Genomic DNA, 20967 nt, shown 5'->3' on the forward strand with positions numbered 1-20967 from the left:
CTTTCCACTCTTCTTTTTCAGGGCTGGGAGAGGGTTCTGCCTTCCTTCATCCAGACAGCAGATCCCATCCTAGGTCCTTAGAGAAAAGTGCCTGGAGGGCTTTCAAGGAATCCCAGTGCCATCACATGCTCAAACATCTCCACAATGGAGCACGGATCACCGTGCAGATGCCGCCTACGATTGAGGGCCACTGGGTGTCCACAGGGTAAGAGCATCCAGGGTGGAGTGGGGCCCGGGTGGTGCCAGAGAGCACACGTCTACAGAAGACCCTTCTTAATGGTTCCTCATATGCACAGAGACTTTATATAATCTCAGTGATTTAGGTGTTGTCTAAGTTCTAACTAAGAACCAAGCAAATCTTTGAAATTATTAAACAGAGCTAAGTACTGTAGAAATCGTATGCTAAAGCAGAGATTATATTGTACCACTGTCCGGCACACAGTATGAGTGAATAGATCCTTGTTTACTGAACTCTGTGGGACCACTTGTGTATAAAAAGAAACCATTAGCAAGTGAAATTAAGAGTCTGTGTTTCACCAACTCTGAAACATGACTTGCAAGCTTCTTATGGTCTAAATATTCTAGCCATATTCTGGTAATTTAATATATGGCTTCAGGGTTCTAAGAGTAAGTTAAAAGCTAGCTCTACTAGCCAGGGCATAGTTCTTGGATACTTTTCCATGTTGTGAAGCTGAGATTTATCCCAGTTTGAGCTCTGGCTTATCTTCCATTAGAGCTTTTAAAAATAGCCTAGAGGCAGATCTGTGATTTTTTTTCTACCCATTAAATTGTTGAGAATTAACAAGACTAACTGTGGGATCTGATCACTTCTCCCTGTGTACTATTCCTGGGATATGGAGAGCAGCCTCTGGGTACCTTGGGGAGGGATCAAATGAATATGGAGAAGACAAAGAAGAAATTTCATAAGATGATGAAGCCTCAATTTTTTTCTTAAATGGGGTCTCTCAAAATAACTGCATGATAAAATTGCATAAACAACCTTAATGCTATGTGCTTTAAAATTATTTATCATGCTATTCAATAATAAATATTTACTGAATGCCTACTGTGTCCAAGCACTATTCTAGATTTTATGTATATAGCAGTGAACAAAACAGATACGGTCCCTACCTTCAGGGATTTTACAAATAACACAGAAGTATTGTAAAAAGGAGGATGGGGCAATAGGTGTTGAAAGAGAGTACCAGGGGGCTCTATTTTAGAATCAGGAAGGGGTCCAGAAAGTCTGCCCAAGAAGGGGCCCCTTGAGCTGAGACACGATTGGTTGTGCAAAGACAGCGGGAAGAGCTTTCTACCAAGAAGACCAGCAAAGGCCAGGCCACATGCAGGGTAGGGAGAGCCTGGCTAGATTGGAGGACCACCTGACCAAGAGCTGTGTGGCCAGGGCGTAGTAAACCAGCAGGGAACAGCCCCAGAAGAGGCTGCAGAGGAGGGCGGGCCAGTTCGAGGGTCCCTTGCAGACCAGGACTCCTCCTAATCTAAGAGAACTGGAAAGTCATCTTAGGGGCCGTGCTGAAAATATGATTCAGCATTATTAAAGGGCAGCCTGGCTGCTGTGTGCAAACGTGATGTGGGGCTGAGCAGTTAGAGGCTATTGCGGTAGTTTGGACTGGAGCCATTGGAGGCTCAGGCACGTGGAGTGGCAGGGGTGATGGAGAGACGGGCGGCCCTGAGATCCACTGTGCTTGGGAAGGAGAACCAGCAGATGGTTGGTGCTTAGTAACTAAGATTTGAAATAATGGAACTTCTTTCTACCCTCAAGTGACACTAGTCACTGCTTTCACTAAACTTCTCTTACCCTGGGGGAGACATCTTGGGGTATCCTCTCCCTCCTTTTTCTCAGATTACGGATGCTGAAAGTATTCGACATCAGTGGCCAAACTTTACATAGCAAAAGGTACCCGCTTCTAAATAGCGTTTATCTTTCACCAATACGTTAACTAAAAAGTTAGAATGTTAGCAAGTTTAAGAACCACCTGTGTGCCTGACTGCTTGGTTTGGCCGTGTTGTGTCAGCTCAGGCAGATGCTCTGTTAACGTTGTGGATGGGGAGAGTTAGAAGGCCAGAAACTGAGGGGCGGAGTCGTGACGTAACTGAGGTGAGGACCTAACAAATGCTTCAAGAGCTGCCCCTTCCATGCCACAGGCTCTGCTGTGTAGGTTGAGTCCATGACAGTTACAGCAGCGTGAGAGCCCACCCATTTCATGCTCTGATGATTCAGCCTAAGTGTTTCTGGCTTAGGAAACTAGCACTTACCGAATGCAATGGCAAAGGACATTTTCTCGTTGTCATCCTGCGCAAACAAAAGGAACCCTTCTTTCTGTTGTTGTGTTAGCTCTGCTTTTACTTAATTGCTCCTTTATTTCTCTGCTAAAGGGATAATTAATTTTGAATGCACGGGAGGGCAAATATCCATTTGCCACGAGGTGACGCCTCCTTGAGACTAGATCCATTTCAGGGTGATGGGCATCTTACACCTGCCTGCCCTAGACAAGGTCCATAAAATGCAAGTGTCAGGAAATCACCTGTTTTTGAATTAGCATAAGGGAACTTCTTTGGTAGGTCAGTACTACACTCTTCTTTCTTATCGAGAAAGAAAGAAATTTCTATGTGAGCTAGGCCCACAGGTGAAACTGAGGATGGCATGTCTGCTGTCCTGGCCTGTTCACACGATGAGTGAAAGGCTTTCTGGTGTCAGGTGACTGGAAACATACCACTGGAGCCAGGCTGCCTGGATTCACAATCTGGCTCTCATACTTGCTGGTTAGGTGACCTTGAGCATGTGACCTAACCTTGTGCTTGGGTTTCCCCATCTGTAAAATGTGGGTGATCATATACCTAACTTAGAGTTGTGAGGATTCAATGAGTAGAGGGCTTAGAACAGCACCTGGCCTGTAGCAAGCATTTTGTTATTACTACTCTAATTTGTTTCCACCATCATTAATCTCTTCCTCATGGCTTTGGGCTTAAAAAGGTCTCTCTTTCCCCTTCTCTTTTTCAGCTGTGAGGTAAGGTCAGGCCCAGAGTTCATCACAAGGTCCTACAGATTCTACCACAATAACACCTTCAAGGCCTACCAGTTCTACTATGGCAGCAACCGCTGCACCAGTCCCACCTACACCCTCATCATCCGGGGCAAGATCCGCCTCCGCCAAGCGTCCTGGATCATTCGAGGGGGCACAGAAGCCGACTACCAGCTGCACAATGTCCAGGTCATCTGCCACACGGAGGCGGTGGCTGAGAAGCTCAGCCAGCTGGTGAACCACACATGCCCGGGTTTCCTGGCAGCTGGGGATGCCTGGGCACAGGATGTGGCCTACGACCTGTGGCGGGAGGAGGGTGGCTGTGAGTGCACCAAGGCCGTGAACTTTGCCATGCACGAGCTTCAGCTCATCCGGGTGGAGAAGCAGTATCTGCACCACAACCTGGACCACCTTGTTGAGGAGCTCTTCCTCGGTGACATTCACACTGATGCCAGCCAGAGGATGTTTTACCGGCCATCCAGTTACCAGCCCCCCCTGCAAAGTGCCAAGGTACACGTTTCAGCTGACTGCCCCCCAGAACCCTTTGGTCTCCTCTTTGTTAAGTAAAATGGGTGATCATTTGTAAAGGTACTTCGCAGAGGTCTGAGGGGACCCGTGAAAGGGGGAGGATTCTGCGTTGCAGAGGGGCAGGCCATAATGGGGCTGCTGTGAGTGAGAGGAGATGTGGGAGGCCGGGCGGGACGTGTAGCTGGTCAGGAGAGCTGCGTCTACCGCCGACTTGCTCTGTGATCTGGGGCCTTGGTTTTCCTCTCTGAAGTGGGTGGTGGTGTGGGGTGATTGTCCTAGACATTTCTAGGGCTCCTTTCAGCTCTGATTTCCTAGGAACCTCTTTGTGCCTCTAAGAGGGAAGCATGAAGGAAATGTGGAGATGTTGCCCCACATTTGGAAAAGACACCAAGTGATAGCAGTGACCCCAGCCCTGCAGGAGGGAGAGGGACAGAAAGGGGAAGCTGAGGGTGGTTTGCCCAGGGCTGCGGACATCACAGACTACTTCCTGTCCACAGCGACCCTCTGAGGCAGAAGGAGGCAGCTGAGGTCCGAGGGGTTAGGGCTGCTGCCCAAGGTCATGGGGTTAGTGAGTTTCAGTGCTGAACTTGAACTTGAAGCTCTTTTCTCCAGAAATCATGTTCTTTCTGTTTTGCTAACCAAAATGTAAAGTGACTGTGATCAGAAGAGAGGAGTGAGGAAGGCAGGGAGCAATTGAGTCCTTGTAATATTCGTTTCGTGACTGATGTTCCAGCAGTGACACTTGGAATTCACCAGGCATTTCCCTCCCACAAGCTCAGAATACATGTCAGTCCGTAACTCAGCCGTTCCCAGCGCAGGAGTGTGTGCAGTCGAGGCTGGGAGGGGCGCTGGGCTCTAGTCAGCCAGGGCAAGGAGTGTCCCCTGCCCTCCCGGTCTGCTGTGTGCAATGCTCTGGAAGAGTGGCCCTCCCATTGCAGACCCTGTTTGGCTCTTGTTTGGCAATTTATTTGTTTTTTTAAAAATGTTCTTCTTTCTTAGTAGTCCTTGAGCTTATTCATAACTAATCGAGATGTCACAATACTTCCTCTTCCGAAGACGCAGGTAATGAGAGTAGCCTTTATTATAACTGGAGGATCTGCTGAGCAAGCCCGTTGGCAGAAGCTGCTTCCTCTGGATGCATCTCAGCAGGGCTGCGTCCCGTGTGAAGACAGTCCCACCGAGGGACCAGTGCCCTCAGACCCGGGCTCCCTGCCGCTCCCTGTGCTATGCTTGGGCACATTGCCAGCAGGACTGAGTGCTCTGGGGGTTGGTCCAACACAGAATAGGAGGCAGGTCTACTCTGTTCTGCCTTGTAAGTTTCCAATGTGCAGAAGAGGCGAGATGAGCTAGAGCAGGAGGGAGGGGCCGCCTCTGGGGCCCGTCTTCTCGCGGCAGCTGTCTGTGACCCCAGATGTTCTCTTAGAAGCTCTGCCCCTTCAATGACTTGATTCTCCAGCAGAGGCAGAAGAGGAGAATCTGCTCGCCAGCGCCGTGCCTGGCTTCAGTGGATCTCTGGGGAAAATAGATAGGAAAAATGGGCTTCCAATTCCATTTTGGGACCATTCCAGGTGGTAGCATTCTCCAGTGTCAGCGTTGAACACTGAAGCTACATAGCACTTCCCTTGGAATCTCTGGTTTGAGATGGTGATAGAGAAAGGAGATTTTCATTCCTACTTTTGGCTTCCTCTGAGTACAGTCTGGCCAACTTTCAAATGATCTCGGTAATGGGAGGTACAAATGGCTTGAATGAAAATGATCCACAGATAATCCAGAAACCTCACGTTAGCCAAGAGCATCCCCCAACTCACCCCAACCTTTGTGAAGAGCTGCTAAGCAGGCACAGCCTTTTCATCCCCTGCTCCCCTCCAGCAGAGACACTAATGAGCAGAAAAACAGCCAAAAAGGTGCATCAGGGGTCTGAGTGAGGAGACTGAATGGCTCCCAGAGGAGGAAGGTGCGCCAGGGAACTTGCTGGGGCCAGAGCCAGCCCAGTGACCGGGGGACGTCTGCTCTGTCCCTGGCCTTGAGCTGATCATTTGCACTGACTCAGGTTCAGGCTCCCTTTCCTCACCTGCATGCACCTGCGTGGTCTCTGTGAGCTCTTTTTGGTATATATAGAAAGACGATTAACCATCACCACCTCTTTCTTCCTACCTGTCTCTTCCCCTCAGCTCACTGTCGTTCTTCCAGCAGGGAGGCCCCTCACAGGGGCTCTAAATTGGCAAAGCAGCATCCCTAGGCCCGTGGCTCCGGTGCATTCCCTCCCACCCACTCCCTGGTCCAGGCGAGGGACTTCATTCTGCTCAGTGTCCCTCCCTAAACAGCCTGTCTGTTGGAAGAGCACACACTGTGGCTCCTGGAGGGAAAATGTCTTGAAAGTGGGAGCTATTAAATATTGGCATGGGAATTAAGGATGGCAGTTGTAAAGCCTACCTGTTTAGAGTTTTTATAAACAAAACTTAAGAGAGTTTTTTTTTCCCTAACACTGTCTGGATAAATTGGCAAGAACACAGACTTTGGAAATGGTAGCCCAGTGTGGAATTCAGTTCTGCCATAACCAGCTGTAGGGTGTTGGTAGCCATCTGACCTCTGGGAGCCTTAGTTGTTTTTTTTTTGTTTTTTTTATATATATAAAATGGGAAGAATATAAGAATCAATGGGTTCATGTGCTAGCTGGCATCTGGAGAGTCTCCTTGCCTAAGTTCCCACTGGCCTGCAGTAAGAAGCACTTCTGGGCTGTTGGCTCATGGAGGAAGGAGAACGACATTGACCGGGGACGTCGGCGGGCTTCACAATGCCTGACCTCAAAACGCTTACTCTCATTTTCTCCTCCCTCTCTGCTAGGGCGGTGTGGGAACATTTACTGAGACTAAGAAGTAGACTCTTTGAACACTAGGCCTTTTCCCACAAAAGCTAAGGGTGAGAAGAACTTTAGGACCTTAGGTATGATCCAGGACATACTGTTATTTTTTTTTTAAGGTACAGAATAGCGTGAATAATATACCATTTGCATAAAACTAATAATAAAAGATGAAGAAAAAGATAGGCTTGCAAAGGAATTGAGTATTTCTGGAAGGGCTTGCAAAGGAATTGAGTATATCTGGAAGGGCACCTAGGGAAGTCAGCAGTGATTGCCTTTGAGGAAGGGAACTGGACAGCTGGGGAGGGTCGGACAGAGGCTCACTCTCATGCCTTTCGCAGTTTGCACCATGCTCTTTATTATTTAAACACAGTCACCATACAAAATTAAAATTTAAAAAAAAAGAAAAAAGAAAAAGCCCGGCTAGGACAGTGAGGCGCAGAGGACTGCTGTGGCCGCAGATGGAGAGGACGGCAGCCGGGAGGAGGACCCAGGCTTCCGCAGCCTGCGCAGCTGCCCAGCCAGGGTGGCGGGGGCTCGTCGGAGGCTGCGTGGCTCTGGAACTGAAAGGGGCCATTCTTCTCTTGTCGTCCTTCGCCCTGTACCTTTTGGCCTGCAGTGTGCAGCGGCGTCTTCAGGAAGTTTTTAGATCCTTCCCCAGGACAGCTACGAGAAGGAGCACGTGCATGTGGCTGGTGGTGTCTCTGCGGGTGCTGGGCACTGCAGCAGCAGGGTGTCTGAGCCGCTGTGGCTGTGGCCGAGGCCGACACAGGGGAAGGGGTGGGAGGGCATCTTCAAAGGCTGCACGGGCCTGCCCAGGAGGGCTGGAGCCTCTTCCTTTGAACTCTTCGCCTTCCCTAATTGCCGGTCCATAGAGACCTGGCTGAAAATTAGTTTAAATGCTAAATTGAGTTTGAAACCACGAGTCTCAGCCCCTCTGGAAACAGGACACCATGTAAAAATAGGAACTTTAAGTCTACTTGTTTTTCTAAGCTTTATGCAGCTTTGCTGTGAGGTTCACAGTCCTTTGGCAAATAAATTATGTTTGAAGAGATTCAGGTGCCCTGGGAGGGTTCTTTCAGTATGAAAATTGGCTACTCTTCATTAAAAAAAAAAAAAATCAAGCGGAAATAACGCTGCAAGCAGATGCTGTGCCTGGATCGAGTGGACACCAGGGCAGCTGTCCCCTGGCCTGGGTTCTTCAGAACCTGCAGCTGAAGGGTGGTGGCTGGGCTCATTCTTTCAGTGATGGAATCAAATGGTAATTAAAAGCAAATGACTGCCAGGGTCGTTAGAAACGCCAGAGCCTCAGGATCAGACTTGTAAGCAAATGGAATTGGTCTTTCTCCAAAATCCCAAACTGATTTAACCACAGGGTCGTAAATCAAAGGGGCTGTCTGAAAACCAGACAGCTTGCCCCAAGCTGTGGATCTTAAATATTCCACCCCTGCACACATACAGCTGGGGAGCTGCACACTGGCGAAGGAAAGCAACAGGCTTTTAGAGTGCCTGAGCACGCGAAAGGAGGAGAAAATTCTGGTGGGCTTTCTCTGGAATTCTCTGGAATGCTCTTTATTACCTAAACTAGGTTGTGGGCTGGCGTGTATCTTTGAGGTAGCTTTTCTATCAGAGCCTTCTTAGAGTATGTGAGAAGGACACATTAACTGTGGACTTCCTGGTATCTGTGTCATCAGAGGGACTTTGGGTCTAGTGGCCATGGGCTGTGGACCTTTCAGCCCATCTGTAAGGGGCCTTTCCTTGAGCATGTCCTCGGCTGAGCTCCTGGGTGTGTGGGTGACAGGGTTGCTGGGGTGTGGAAGGGGCCAGGTGCTTGTGGAAGAATGCTATGCTCCTTTTTCTGCCAGTGTAGGGAGAGGAGAGGGATTTGCAGAGGTGATGGGAGATGGAAGGGTGGTGGAAGACCCACAGTTCAAGAAGTCTTGACCTAAAACAGTTACAGAAGCTGGTCTCACACAAAGGATGCCTCCTAAAGAAAACTGTGACTGCTCACTGGAGCCAGGTGGGGTCTTGACTCTGAGAGGGGTGCTTTCGTGGACATTTTATTTGGGCCAGGGTTTGAAGTGTCCTGGGATTGCTGGCCTTAATGGCTGTTGGCATAGACTTTTATTGCAGAAACAGCTCGTTATGTTTCTTGACTCCAGAGAACTTCAGCAGATAAACAGGCATGCAAGGTTGCTTTATTTAAGGAGTTAGCAGACCAGGAAATATTTGTTGTCAGGGACAGTGCAAGTGGTAAACATTTCATCCCTTAAAAGGCAAGAAAGCTGGGAGGACAGAAGGAACGCCTGTGCGAGCAGGAAATCAGCCACTTAAACAGTATTATGAGTCTCCACTACTGGGAGTGTTAGCTGAGCCCTGTGGAAGGCAGGGGAACCGGATTTACAGTAGATTTAATTTAATTATTAAAATTAGTTTACTTTAATTATTCAAATGAATTCAAACAAGTAAAATAAACAACAATTTTCTTCGGAATCCATTCTTAAAGTCATTTTTCCTAAAGAACCAGCTTCCTCTGGTCCTTCGTATGAAGCTATTCTGTCTGTCTGTGGTGTGTGTGTAGAGGTGGGGTGGAGGGGACATGATCCCTTGCGTGATTACTGACGTTCCTTAAACAGGAAAGGCCTTTGTGAGCTTACTTCTTACATTCTAAACTTCTTAGAAACCCACTTCTGGAAGTATAATGTCTGTTGCTCCTGAGGACTGTCAAGTGCCCCCTCTTAACTCCAGGACACAGAAGAGTGTTCGGCTGATGTTCGGCCCCGTCAGCATTCAGTAGCCAGCTTGAAGCCCAGGATCAGCAGCCCACCGTTCTCGCCTTCTCCCTCATCTTCCAGGCCAGGGCTCCTTCCTGGATGACTGGACCAGGCTGGGGGTTGCCACACAGTGTCCGTGAGGCTCTCTGAGTCCTTCGTGCCCTGGAGCGTGTGCCTGCCTCCTGGCAGGGGATCAGGCTGCACTCAGTCAGTGCACTGCTGTGCATGTGGCATCTCCTGGAGCACATGCTGGGCTGCGGTTTTCTTGGTCTGTTCTCCTGCTCTAACAATGCACCATAGACCAGGTGGCTGGTAAACAAAAGACTCATATTCCTCAGTTGCAGAAGGTGGAAGTCTGAGATCAGGAGCCTGCAGGGTGGGGTCTGCTCAGGGCCCTCTTCCAGGGTGCAGGCTGCCCACTTCTCATTGTGTCTTCACGTGGTGGGAAGAGGTCAGGGCACTCTCTGGCCTTTTCTTATAAGGGCACCAGTCCCATTCATGAAGGCTCCAGCCTCATGACCTAGTCACCTCCCAAAGGCACCACCTCCCAATACCTTCACATTGGGGGTTTGGACTTCAATATGTGAATTTGGGGGGGACATGACATTCAGTCCATTGCACTGCAGCAGAGTAGACAGCCATGTGCACCTAGAACTGCAGTTAAAGGGACATAACACACATGGACACAGCTATTCACCCGGCTTCCTTCTGAAGGTAGAATCGCCATGACCCCGCTAGTGATCAAAGTGGGCCTGAGTTCACAAGCTTCTGGAACCCCAGACCTGGAAAGCACCCCAGGAGCTGCGTCCTGCAAGGCAGCCGGCTCTTGTCATTTGTGCTGAATGCTCCCTCTCTGTTCATCTCTGTGTATCCGGTGACAGCTTTCCATCAGTCAGCCTGTCAGGAGCCTCCGTCCTGTCCACGGCATGTGCAGCACTCTCCTGGGTGTCAGGGGAATAGGAAAAAGAAAGAACACTTTGGTCTTGTCCTTTAAAAACTTATAATGCAATGGAGAAGACCCAAGAAGGACAAACATGCAGGATTTTTTACAGCAGAAATTTAATCAAACACATGGCAAATTGCAGTTAAAAAAGCTTTTGACATGGGCCATTGGCCACAGCAACTTTCCTTCTGAGAAACATTAATGTGTTTTTTATCCCATGGAACAAAACCTTAGGAAAGAAAGTTTCCATAATCTACTCCCATTTTTCCTCCTCCTTGAACAAAACTTTAGCCCAAGTAATGCTGCTTTTGTAGACTTCTGTTTTATCCAGCCTGCTTCTCTGATCTATTCACAACAAGATCATGTCAAGTAATTTCTTCCATTTTGGGAAGACGGTGAAAACAAGTGGATACTGTCAGCAAATGCTGTTGACAAACCAACTCTCCAGAAATAAATATTGGCAGGGAATGGGAGAAAGCCTGGAGAGTCCCCATCAGTCATCAGCTGGAGAAGACCTTTTGCGAGGACTGGAGACATCTGCTCTTTGCAGGACCTCAGTCTGAGAGGGAGTGTGGGGCCAGGAGATTGCTCTCTGCAATCCCCAAGACCACATTACGGTCTTGATTCTACTTTGGGTTTGGAAAGTCATCTGAGCCAGGTTATTTTCTCTCTCTGAGCCTTGGTTGCCTCATCTGCACAGTGCTCCTGTGGTCTCTTTGGGAGGTTGGAAGGCTTAAGGAGATGATATACTTGAACCTCCTCTGAATCATATGTCCTGTAAACATGAGCTGCAGTTATCTAACTTGTTACCAGGGAGCTGGGCAGGAATCAGAGAGAAGAGTAGGCAAAACCACACTCTTTGCCCAGAACATTGCTCACTTATAAAGCATAAGGTTTATTTTTCTTCCTTTTCAGACATGTATTGTATAGGGATCTTTTTTCTCCTCTTCCTCTTCTGAGTCAGAGCTTTTTATAGTGAGTATAAAGAATAGCAACAAGGAAGCACTTTCTGGTCCCTCTGCGTTAACCTTCGAATCTTCTGCGCACAGAGACTCTGATGACTTTAAATAGCCCTCTAAGATTCAGGGACAGGGAGCGCTGTGGAAGCCAAGTTGGTGAGCGTGGAAGGACACTTCTCAAATGAGAATCATGTATCAGAACAAGCATCCAAAAAGAAAAAAAATAATGATAATTTTACAAAGCAAATGATATCCCATAGTACAAAATACTCTTCATATTTAGAATCTCCATGTGTAATCCTCTTTCCAGTTATTAATCTTGGAAGCATGCTATTTAAGAAAAGCACCTTAGAAAATTGAAACTTTAGGGCCGGCCCGGTGGCGCACTGCTACAGTGCGCCGCTTGGGAGCGAGGCAGCGCTCCCGCCGAGGGTTTGGATCCCACATGCAGACCGGTTCCCGCTCACTGGCTGAGTGAGGTGCGGGCGCGACACCGAGGGTTGTGATCAAAAAAAAAAAAAAGGAAAAAAAGAAAATTGAAACTTTAGAGTCAATACAATATACAGGCTTTAATTTCTGCTCCCCATAGCTGTTCTTTTATGTCTCTTTTTTATTCAAGCCAAAGATTGTGAGAATTGGGAGCACAAATGAGTTTTTTTAAGCTCTCTACAAAACAGAGATGTCTCTTTATTCAACCATGGCTAAAACTGTCCCCTTAACAGTATCCACAAAGAGGCCAAAAGACTACCCTTATCTATGACATCTTTGGTTTCTTAATGGCAGCAAAAGAGTTATTTTAAAAAGTAACTAGTCAACTCAACAACTGAAAAAACCCAATTAAAAAGTGGGCAAAGGGCTTGAACAGCCATTTCTCTGAAGAAAATATAGGAATGGCCAAGAAGCACATGAAAAGGTGCTCAGCATCACTAATCATTAGGGAAATGCAAATCAAAACCACAGCAGGACACCAGGCCACACATCAGGATGGCAATCATAAAGAACAAAAACAGAACCAAGTGTCTGAGGGTGTGGAGACATGGAAACCCTTGTGTGTGCTGGTGGGAGTGTAGATGGCGCAGCTACTGTAGAAAATATTGTGGCAGTTCCTCAAAAAAATTAAGCATAATCACCATGTGATCCCGCTATTCCACTTCTGGGTGTATAGCCAAAAGAACTGAAAGCAGGGGGCTGCCCGCGTGGCTCACTCGGGAGAGTGTGGTGCTGGGAGCGCCGAGGCCGCGGGTTCGGATCCTATATGGGAATGGCCGGTGCGCTCACTGGCTGAGTGTGGTGCGGACGACACCAAGCCAAGGGTTACAATCCCCTTACCAGTCACAAAATAAAAAAGAACTGAAAGCAGGGACTCAAACAGATATTTGCACACCCGTGTTGATAGCAGTATTATTCACAGTCCCCAAAAGTGGAACTTTAGTGTCTATTGATAGATAAGTGGGTAAACAAAATGTGTTATGTAAGTACAATGGAATATTATTCAGCCTTAAGAAGGAAGGGCATTCTGACACAGGCTGTAACACTGGTGAACCTTGAAGACGTGCTAAGAGAAATAAGCCAGTCACGAAAAGAAACACTGTATGATCCCGCTACATGAGACACCTAGAGTAGTCAAATACATAGAAAGTAGGATGGTGGTGTTGGGGGTTGGGTGGGAAAGTGGGTTAGTGTTTAACAGGTGTGGAGTTTCGGTTTGGGAAGGTGAAGAGTTCTGGAGAAGGCTGGTGGTGATGGTAACTCAACAGTGTGAGTGTACTTAATGCCACTGGACTGTGCACTTAAACATGGTTAAGATGGTAGATTTTTAACTTATGTATTTTTTAATGCAATAAAACAAAACTAATTTGTTTAGGAATTTGGTAAGACTAACACCTAAGAGCTAGGTTCCTCCCACGTGCTGCTTTCCACCCTAAATTCTCACAGGCCCAACTGGTGGAAAACAAGCCTTCCTGCCCCAAACTGCATGGCCTGCTTTTCTCTGCTACTGAACAGAGAAATACTTCAGCTCAGGGCCATCATTTGCCCGAAGTGACCACAGTTCCGCCAGGTTCTCACTTGGCGCTCAGGATGGGGCTGACCGTGGCTTCTGGCCAGGGGCCGGCTCCTGCACAGCCTCGTGTCTTTGTTAACAGGCAGCAAGTTCCTGTCTTCAGTTCTTTCGGGTGTATGGCTAGAAGTGGAATAGCTGGATCATATGGTAACTCTGTTTACTTTTGTGAGGAACTGCCACACTGTCTTCCACAGTGGCTGCACCATTTCCCATTCCCACTGGCAGGGCACAAGGGTTCCAGTTTTTCCACATCCTCACCAACTTGTTATTTTCTGCTTTTTTGATAATAGCCATCCTAACAGGTGTGAGGTGTTGCCATTTTATTCTTTCATTTTGAAACCAGGCGTTCGGTACACGTAGTGCAAAAACTTAACAGGATTCTGAAGAGAGGCCATATCACAGCTGAAATATTTAGGCAGGTCTACACTGTGAGGCAAACACATGTGTGCTTGTGAGTTCAGACACACATGCACACCACTCACTATCTGTGCACCAGAGCATGGCTCCAGTTGCCTCTTGGGTGTTCAGGTCATAAATGACAGTGACCTGTCACCTTGCTCTGTCCCAGCTGTGCTGAGACTCATTTGTGAGGAAGCATGTGGAGACAGATGGTGCTCTTGGGAAGACAGAGGTCTCTAAGTGTGTTTGTTTCTTGGCTTCAGAACCACGACCATGCCTGCATAGCCTGTCGGATCATCTACCGGTCAGACGAGCACCGCCCACCCATCTTGCCCCCAAAGGCTGACCTGACCATCGGCCTGCACGGGGAGTGGGTGAGCCAGCGCTGCGAGGTGCGCCCCGAGGTCCTCTTCCTCACCCGCCACTTCATCTTCCACGACAACAACAACACCTGGGAGGGGCATTACTACCACTACTCCGACCCTGTCTGCAAGCACCCCACCTTCACCATCTATGCCCGGGGCCGCTACAGCCGTGGCATGCTCTCCTCCAGGGTCATGGGGGGCACAGAGTTCGTGTTCAAAGGTACGGGTCTCACCTTGAATCCCAACAGAATGGCCAGGGAGCGGTTCTGTGACACCTACTGGGGCAGAGCCTGAGAGAAAGGGCCACTTTTCTGCTTGAGATGCTGGGGAAGAAATCAGAGTAGTTTTGGCCCCAAGCCAGTCCTTCCTAATGCCCCCTGAGCACCTCTCTGCTCGGTACAGGCTGGGTGGGTGGCCTTGGCCTACAGACCCAGATGCTGGCGGGGTCCATGCTGCTGCGTGAGGGTATGTGTCGGGTGTGGCCCAAGGATGATGTTACTGCAAGTGGATTCTCAAGTCTGTGTGTTTCCTTTATGTACACAACTCATGTGGATCCCTTGCTGCCCCCTGACACCACCACACTTTCTGGCAGCCAGTGTGCTTCCTAGTGGACAGTAGAGAGGAGTGTTAGAGACACCGCAGGGGCTTGGAGGTGCCACCTCCAACCCCGCGCTTGCCCTGCACTTGAGAACTGTCACACTCCTGAAGGTGGGAGCATCTTTGGGAAGGTTCAGGCAACATACTGATCACCTAAATGAGGGGGTGAGGGATGGGCTGCACCAGGCTGTTACCAGCGGGAGGTCTTGTGGTTGTTATTTTGAGAATTTAAGTTTGAACAACTTTGTAAAAGTGTCAGCCCTGTTATGACCAAATAAAGAGGGATGGCCTAAATCCTGGTGTGACTTCTTCCAGGATAGCATTCCCTGGTGCAGTCAGATTAATATAGAATATTTCTGTTACCTCAAGTAAATCCTGGAGCATCTTAGCCCTCCTTTTAGGAAGGGAGGTTTGCTCCAGGAACACTGGACTTTTGATAAACTTGACTGAGAGAGAGTGAGCTGTATCTGATTCCACCCAAGCTCATCACGTTATACACAGAACATGGTCCCCTGGGAGGACCTTCAAAAGCAATACTCCACAAGTGCTTGGAGTTTTATTTAATTACCCATACGTTTCTCGCTTACTGCCTAGTTTATCTTAGATATCCAATTTATGGTCCTGTATTAATTTGTGAGAATACTAACTAGTGTAAGTATTTAACACCACAACTTTTAAAAACCTCAAAACCTTTTCATGAAGACAAAATTCCAGATTTTGTTGAATATATTTTCAATCCCAAAGAGTCGGCAATACCAAATCCAACTCCTTGGGAACACTGTGCTCTGGTTTCATTTCACACTGCAAGGCACGGCCCGCTGCAGCGCGGCTCCGCATTTACACACCACACGTGGGTTGTGTTTTCTGGCCACACCTGCAGTACGTTGGCGTGATTCCACTCACATCCACACGTTTTACTCTTCCCGCCTGAGGATGCTTTTCTGGCTACTGAAGTCAGACGGGTGGGTTGGTAGGACTGTCTTTCGAAAAGAAAGCTTTGTCATGATGGGGCACTGCCACGCTGGCAGGGTGGGTTTCTGCCCCCCGTAGCTCCTCTCTTGAGTTATGGGCTCTTCTCTCTCCTCCTCAGTGAATCACATGAAGGTGACCCCCATGGATGCAGCCACAGCCTCGCTCCTCAATGTCTTCAACGGGAATGAGTGTGGGGCCGAGGGCTCCTGGCAGGTGGGCATCCAGCAGGACGTGACGCACACCAATGGCTGCGTGGCCCTGGGGATCAAACTACCTCACACGGAGTATGAGATCTTCAAAATGGAGCAGGATGCCCGGGGCCGCTATCTGCTCTTCAACGGCCAGAGGCCCAGTGATGGGTCTAGTCCAGACAGGCCCGAGAAGAGAGCCACATCTTACCAGATGCCCCTGGTCCAGTGTGCGTCGTCCTTGCCCCGAGCCGAGGACTTGATGGAGGACGGTCGGGGCCACCTGCCGGGCCGGGCGCCTGGGAGGAGTGCCTGTCCCCTGCTTCTCGCCACACTCACCAGCCTGTTGACCTTACCCCACTGGAACCTCCTCAGATAGACACTTTTAGAAAGCTCCATTTTTCCAGACCAGGATTCCTTACAATTTACAGATTTTCTCTACAAAAAGAAAGGACATTTAGTCTCTTGATGCACTTGAATGTCCTGTTCTCCCCTCCCTGCCCCAGCCCCTGAGTCATGAACGGTGCATTTGAGATTTCTGCTTTGAACTCTGTCCCGCCTGATCCCTGGCCTGAGTGACTCCACAACAGTAATTGCACTTTAAGACGGCAGGGAGTTTCGGGAGAGCGTGCTTGGTAGCGGGAGCAGGGCTGAGAGCTGGGCCCTCTTACACCTTTTCTGTTAATTGTTCTTATATTTCTGAGTTGAACTTAGGAGAAACGAATATCGGGCTTCAACTCTTCCTGCCGTTTGACTGTGGTTGCTTCCTGTTCTCCTTTGGAATGGTTTCACTCTCCGAGTTTTATGTGCTGGAATCCAGTGCAGGGTTGGTTTGGGACTGCGATCTAGACACCTTTTGTTAGGTTAGGAGACGCGGGTGTAGGTATGTCCTAGGAAAAGACGCGCAAGGTTTAGCTAAACCACCGCTACAGCCTTTATGCAAAAAAGGAGAGAAACAAAGCTTTCATTTCAGAAATGGTGAGTGGAACAGTGTCTGTAATTAAAGTTTCAAAGTAATTTAAACGATTTTTATATCAGTTGTTGTAACTTGCTGAGAGAAGAGGTGGCTGCAGAACACTGCTGCTTCCTTCCCCTCTCAGCAGACAAAGGGATCCTCGGGGAAAGCAGAAGCAGTCTTGCCGCGGCCACGGGAGCAGTGACACGCGGGTGCTGCAGTGGGTTAAGTGCCACAGGAATGATAGGGAACGTGCCCATCCATCGCACAGCCTCCTCTTCGCAGGGGACGCTAGTCCTGGCTCGCACTGCCTGGGCAGGGGCAGAGAGCTGAGCTCTGGCATCTCTGCTGCCTTTGCAGGTGAACACGTGGGGAGGGCTTCGGTGCTGCCGTAGCTGGCTGGTCACGGGGCGCAGTGGGAATCGTCCATGCTGGCTGCTTGCTTTCTTAGACCCTGACGAGGTATGCGGCCCAGGCTTTGTGTGGTCATCTTATTGCATTGGACCTGCCAGCTTGACTCGGTTTCTGTCCTACCATTGACTTGACTCTGTCCCTATAGTGAGTTTCAGGGTCACCTTATACAGAGGTGGATGCTTCCTCACAGAGACTTCAGAAGGTGCCTGAGTTCACCTGCCCATTGTTTGGGTGTTGTGAACGGCACCAACTAAACACAAGTGTCACCACTGATAGAGACCGGCCGAGGGAGGCTGTGAGCAGCTAAAAGCCCGGGTGTGCCTGGAAGCGAACATGGAAGCCGTGGTCCAGGTTAAGAGTCATCTTGTATTTAAGAAGTAAGTTTATGGAATGCTGTAGCATTCGGTGTGGTATTAAGTTATAACGATGGCACGGACTACCAAAGTGCTTTATATTTAGATTCTATTTTAAGTTGCGGTGCCTACTGAGGGGGTTTATTCAAAATAAAAATACTAACTTAATGTCTGCCAAGTTTAATGAACAAAGATATTGAAAATGCTCTCACAAAATACATTTTATCTGTGAATCTACTTAATACCGATACCATCTTTATAGGACATCATAGAATCATGTGAAAAACTGTATTCATTGCTAAAGAATACCTCGGTGATTTACCATAAAAGCGATAGGTTTATAGCTGCTCAACTCACAACTGCTCACACAGACTTAGCTATTGATAGTTTTTAATAGTAGGCTACACAGCATGCATATACACACATATGAACATACACCAAACATATAAGTGTTACCATGTACACAATGTGTGTATGTGTACATATGTCTTAGGAATGACATGAAATTCATGTGGCCATCACTTTCTGATACAATATAAATCATTACAAAGAAGGACCAATATAATTTACTCACAAATCACTGACACGCTTAGATTTATTGCTGTTGCTATATCACCCGTATACATTACATCTTATCTTGGTTATGTCGTGTTAACACAAAAAGGATCTCTAAAAGCAAATCCCACGTGCCCCACGATGCAGGACATGTTACGTGATTTCTCATCACCTTGAATGAACAACAATCAGTCTCTAAGAGTCATTCAGATTTAAGAGTCAGACATTTTAACTCAAGACCAAGATGCTATCTCTGAGGAAGGTATGCCTGACCCTAGAATATTCTTTAACAGGCTTAAAATACTCCATAATACTCACTCAGGCGCTGGCAGGTCTCTTCCTAGTTAGCAGTATTTACACTACTTGTAAATACTGGGTTTGGAGAAAGTCATGAAAAAATAAAGGAAGGCTTTTCCAGACCTCACTGGCCTGCCAGACTGGCTTCATCTTCATGGGTAGCAGGCTAATGACAGTCAAGGTCAGAAAGTTATTCTTTGGGCAATGGTAGAATTTGGGTGTGATCTAGGCTTCAAACTGCAAAGTCCAAGGCGACCCTGGGTTCAAAAAGGAAATTCCTAGAGTCCCAACTCTACCTAGTGCAGAACAAAAGGTCAGTTTACTCAGACAGGACAAGTTCACTGTGTGTTGGAGACAGAAAAGCAGCGCACAATGGGCTCAGCGTCTGTGACTTCCAGGTGACATCATCATGGCAATCACCACAGTGGTCAGTGTGTGGCGGCCACTAGGCCTTTGGCAGTGCCAACACGCAGGGCACCATTAGAGGGGCTGGAAGCCCAGCACAGCCTCAGCAGGCCCTCACATACACCGGAATGACTTGAATGTAAGACTAGTGGTGTCTGATTGAAGGAAAAACTTCAATGATAATGAAAGAGCCATTCTCTACTCCACTGATTCTCGGTGGACTGCAGGAGCCAACAGTGTCTTCTGAGGCGTTGCAGGACACTGTCCTCGAAGGGAAATGCTGAAGAGCCTGGGGCGGGGCTCCTGGAGGGGGCGTGGGTGGGGATGGAGCCAGTGGGTGGGAACTTTCCTGCCCCGTGCAGACTTCTCTGACCTCTGAGTGTCCTTGAGTATAAGGAAACATCTGTGTCAAGAACAAATGAAGGCAGTTTGGATGTTTCCACTGATTTCTAGATTTGTGAGAAATGCATATGCATTCTTTCTTTGCCAGTAAGAGAATCACATGTCCTATTCTTCAAATTCCTATGATAATCCGAGAGTGTTCTTGGCTTGCAGGGTAAACGATCTCTGAAATCGGGCCCCTATTTGCTCACGATGCCATGTCACCTGCATTTCAGTAGGTAGAAGTAACACTATCTTGAGAAAAAAAGGGAAGCATGTCCTCCACCTTCTCCACTGGCTGAGATGTGATCACACTGACACATTACACTTGATGCAGTCTCACTCAATCAAGTGGCATGCCACCAGAGGTGTGATGCTGGACCACATGATTTTTAGCCCAGTGTGCTGCTGCATTTGATGGCAGGTTGCAGGGTCTGACTAGTAGCCTCCTGTTTTAAGAACGAGGCCGCGGTGTCCGTGGATTCACTTCGGTCCCTTTGTTTCTGACATCTGCTGTACGTCCAGCCCGCAGCCCTACGTCCCGTGAGACACCCCTCTTCACTGGATGACTCTGGAAGTCAGAGCGGGCAGCTTGTGAGGCTCCTTGCGGCAGGCCAGCGAGGTCTAGCCCGTACACCAGCTCGGCCTGTGTCCTCCTGCGCCGGAGGAGCAGCGAGCTCTTCTGCCAGCCTTGAAGGAGCGGCCCCAGCCTTTTTATTTCTAAGTCTATTCCTCTCAAGTGGGATTAAAGGTGGAGGAGGATCCTGCAGAAGGCTGGAAATTGTATTTTCCAAGGACTTTAGGCATTTGAAGCCTGGTGCCTTTGCTGCAGCTGATGAGGCGACGTAAAAGACAATGTCAGATAGGCTAAGGCCTTCCGAAGACCAAGGTTAGAGTAAGCAAGTGAGGGTCACTGTCCACTAAGAGGGTCTGCGTGCACAATGTCTTCCTATCTCCTAAATGAAACAGGCCAGCTTCTCACAGGCCAGGACCAGGGTAAGATATCTGCCCTCGGGTCAGTTTACATTGACTCAAAAACTGAGATATCTATTACACATTAAGTTTTATCCTCCAGCTTATTTGGGAAATAAAGCTATTTAATATCTACATTACAGCATTACTTATATGAAAGAAAATAGTTAATTAGCCTCATAGTATCCTTAACTCATATCCTAAGTGGCGCTCTTGAGAAAGTCCCTTGAGAGAGCCTACAGCCTCCTGTGGTCCTGAAGCAGAGGAGAGCGTGCTGTGCTGCACGAGAAGCAGGCGGTGCAGCGGGTAAGGTCAGCCGGCAGCCCACGAGGCAGGACAGCAGCGAGAGGTTCCTCTCTTCCAACACTGCTGCCTTGCTCTACCTGGAGGTAAGAGGTGTCTCAGCGGAACAGAGGGCTGGTTTGCCTTAGAAGTCCTTTACACGGCTTTTGGAAGGGATTCTCTTCCTCATGTCTAATGGAGAGCACAGCAGTAATAGTACCAGGGCCTGTTAAAAAGCAATAATATTCTTTACAGAGTTCTCTGCCATTTATATAGGAAGAGAAGCAACGAGTATCTAACATCCAGGTTAGACCTTTATCCATTTTCAATGCAAACGTCTTTTCGTTTCTCAGTTGTATATGTATCTTATCAACGTACAAAACAATTCTTCCCTGTTGCATGTTCCAGATTACATTGCCTAAGAAATCTGACCAGCTGTCGAAATGTCCACTGAAGAGGGAGCTGAGAAGGTATTGTCAATCTCGTGTTACAGATGACAAAAGTGAGGCTCCCTGAGTTAAGGGTCAGGGGCCAAGCACTTCATTTAGCGCTTCTCCTTTCTTTGTCCCGGAACTTGGAACTTCGGCCTGGCTTTCTTGGTGATGGCAGCAACAGCAGCTATCTCTTGAGTGCACACGCGATATACAGCACTGTCCCCCGTT

The 20967-nt window shown here is 48.3% G+C and overlaps 1 protein-coding gene across 2 annotated transcripts in view; it reads left to right on the plus strand.

The window, feature by feature from the left end:
• APCDD1 (adenomatosis polyposis coli down-regulated 1) overlaps nt 1-17581 on the plus strand; it is a 29833-nt gene extending 12252 nt beyond the window's left edge. For both annotated transcript variants that reach the window (XM_008575722.1, XM_008575723.1), the window contains 4 exons: nt 22-205; nt 3023-3554; nt 13833-14154; nt 15622-17581. In XM_008575722.1, coding sequence (XP_008573944.1) covers nt 22-205; nt 3023-3554; nt 13833-14154; nt 15622-16070 — 1487 coding nt within the window. In that variant the 3' untranslated portion in view covers nt 16071-17581. The remainder of the gene's footprint in view (nt 1-21; nt 206-3022; nt 3555-13832; nt 14155-15621) is intronic.
• Nucleotides 17582-20967: the final 3386 nt, after the last annotated feature.

Source organism: Galeopterus variegatus, unplaced genomic scaffold, assembly GCF_000696425.1.
Source record: "Galeopterus variegatus unplaced genomic scaffold, G_variegatus-3.0.2 Scaffold1227, whole genome shotgun sequence".
Taxonomy (NCBI): Eukaryota; Metazoa; Chordata; class Mammalia; order Dermoptera; family Cynocephalidae; genus Galeopterus; species Galeopterus variegatus.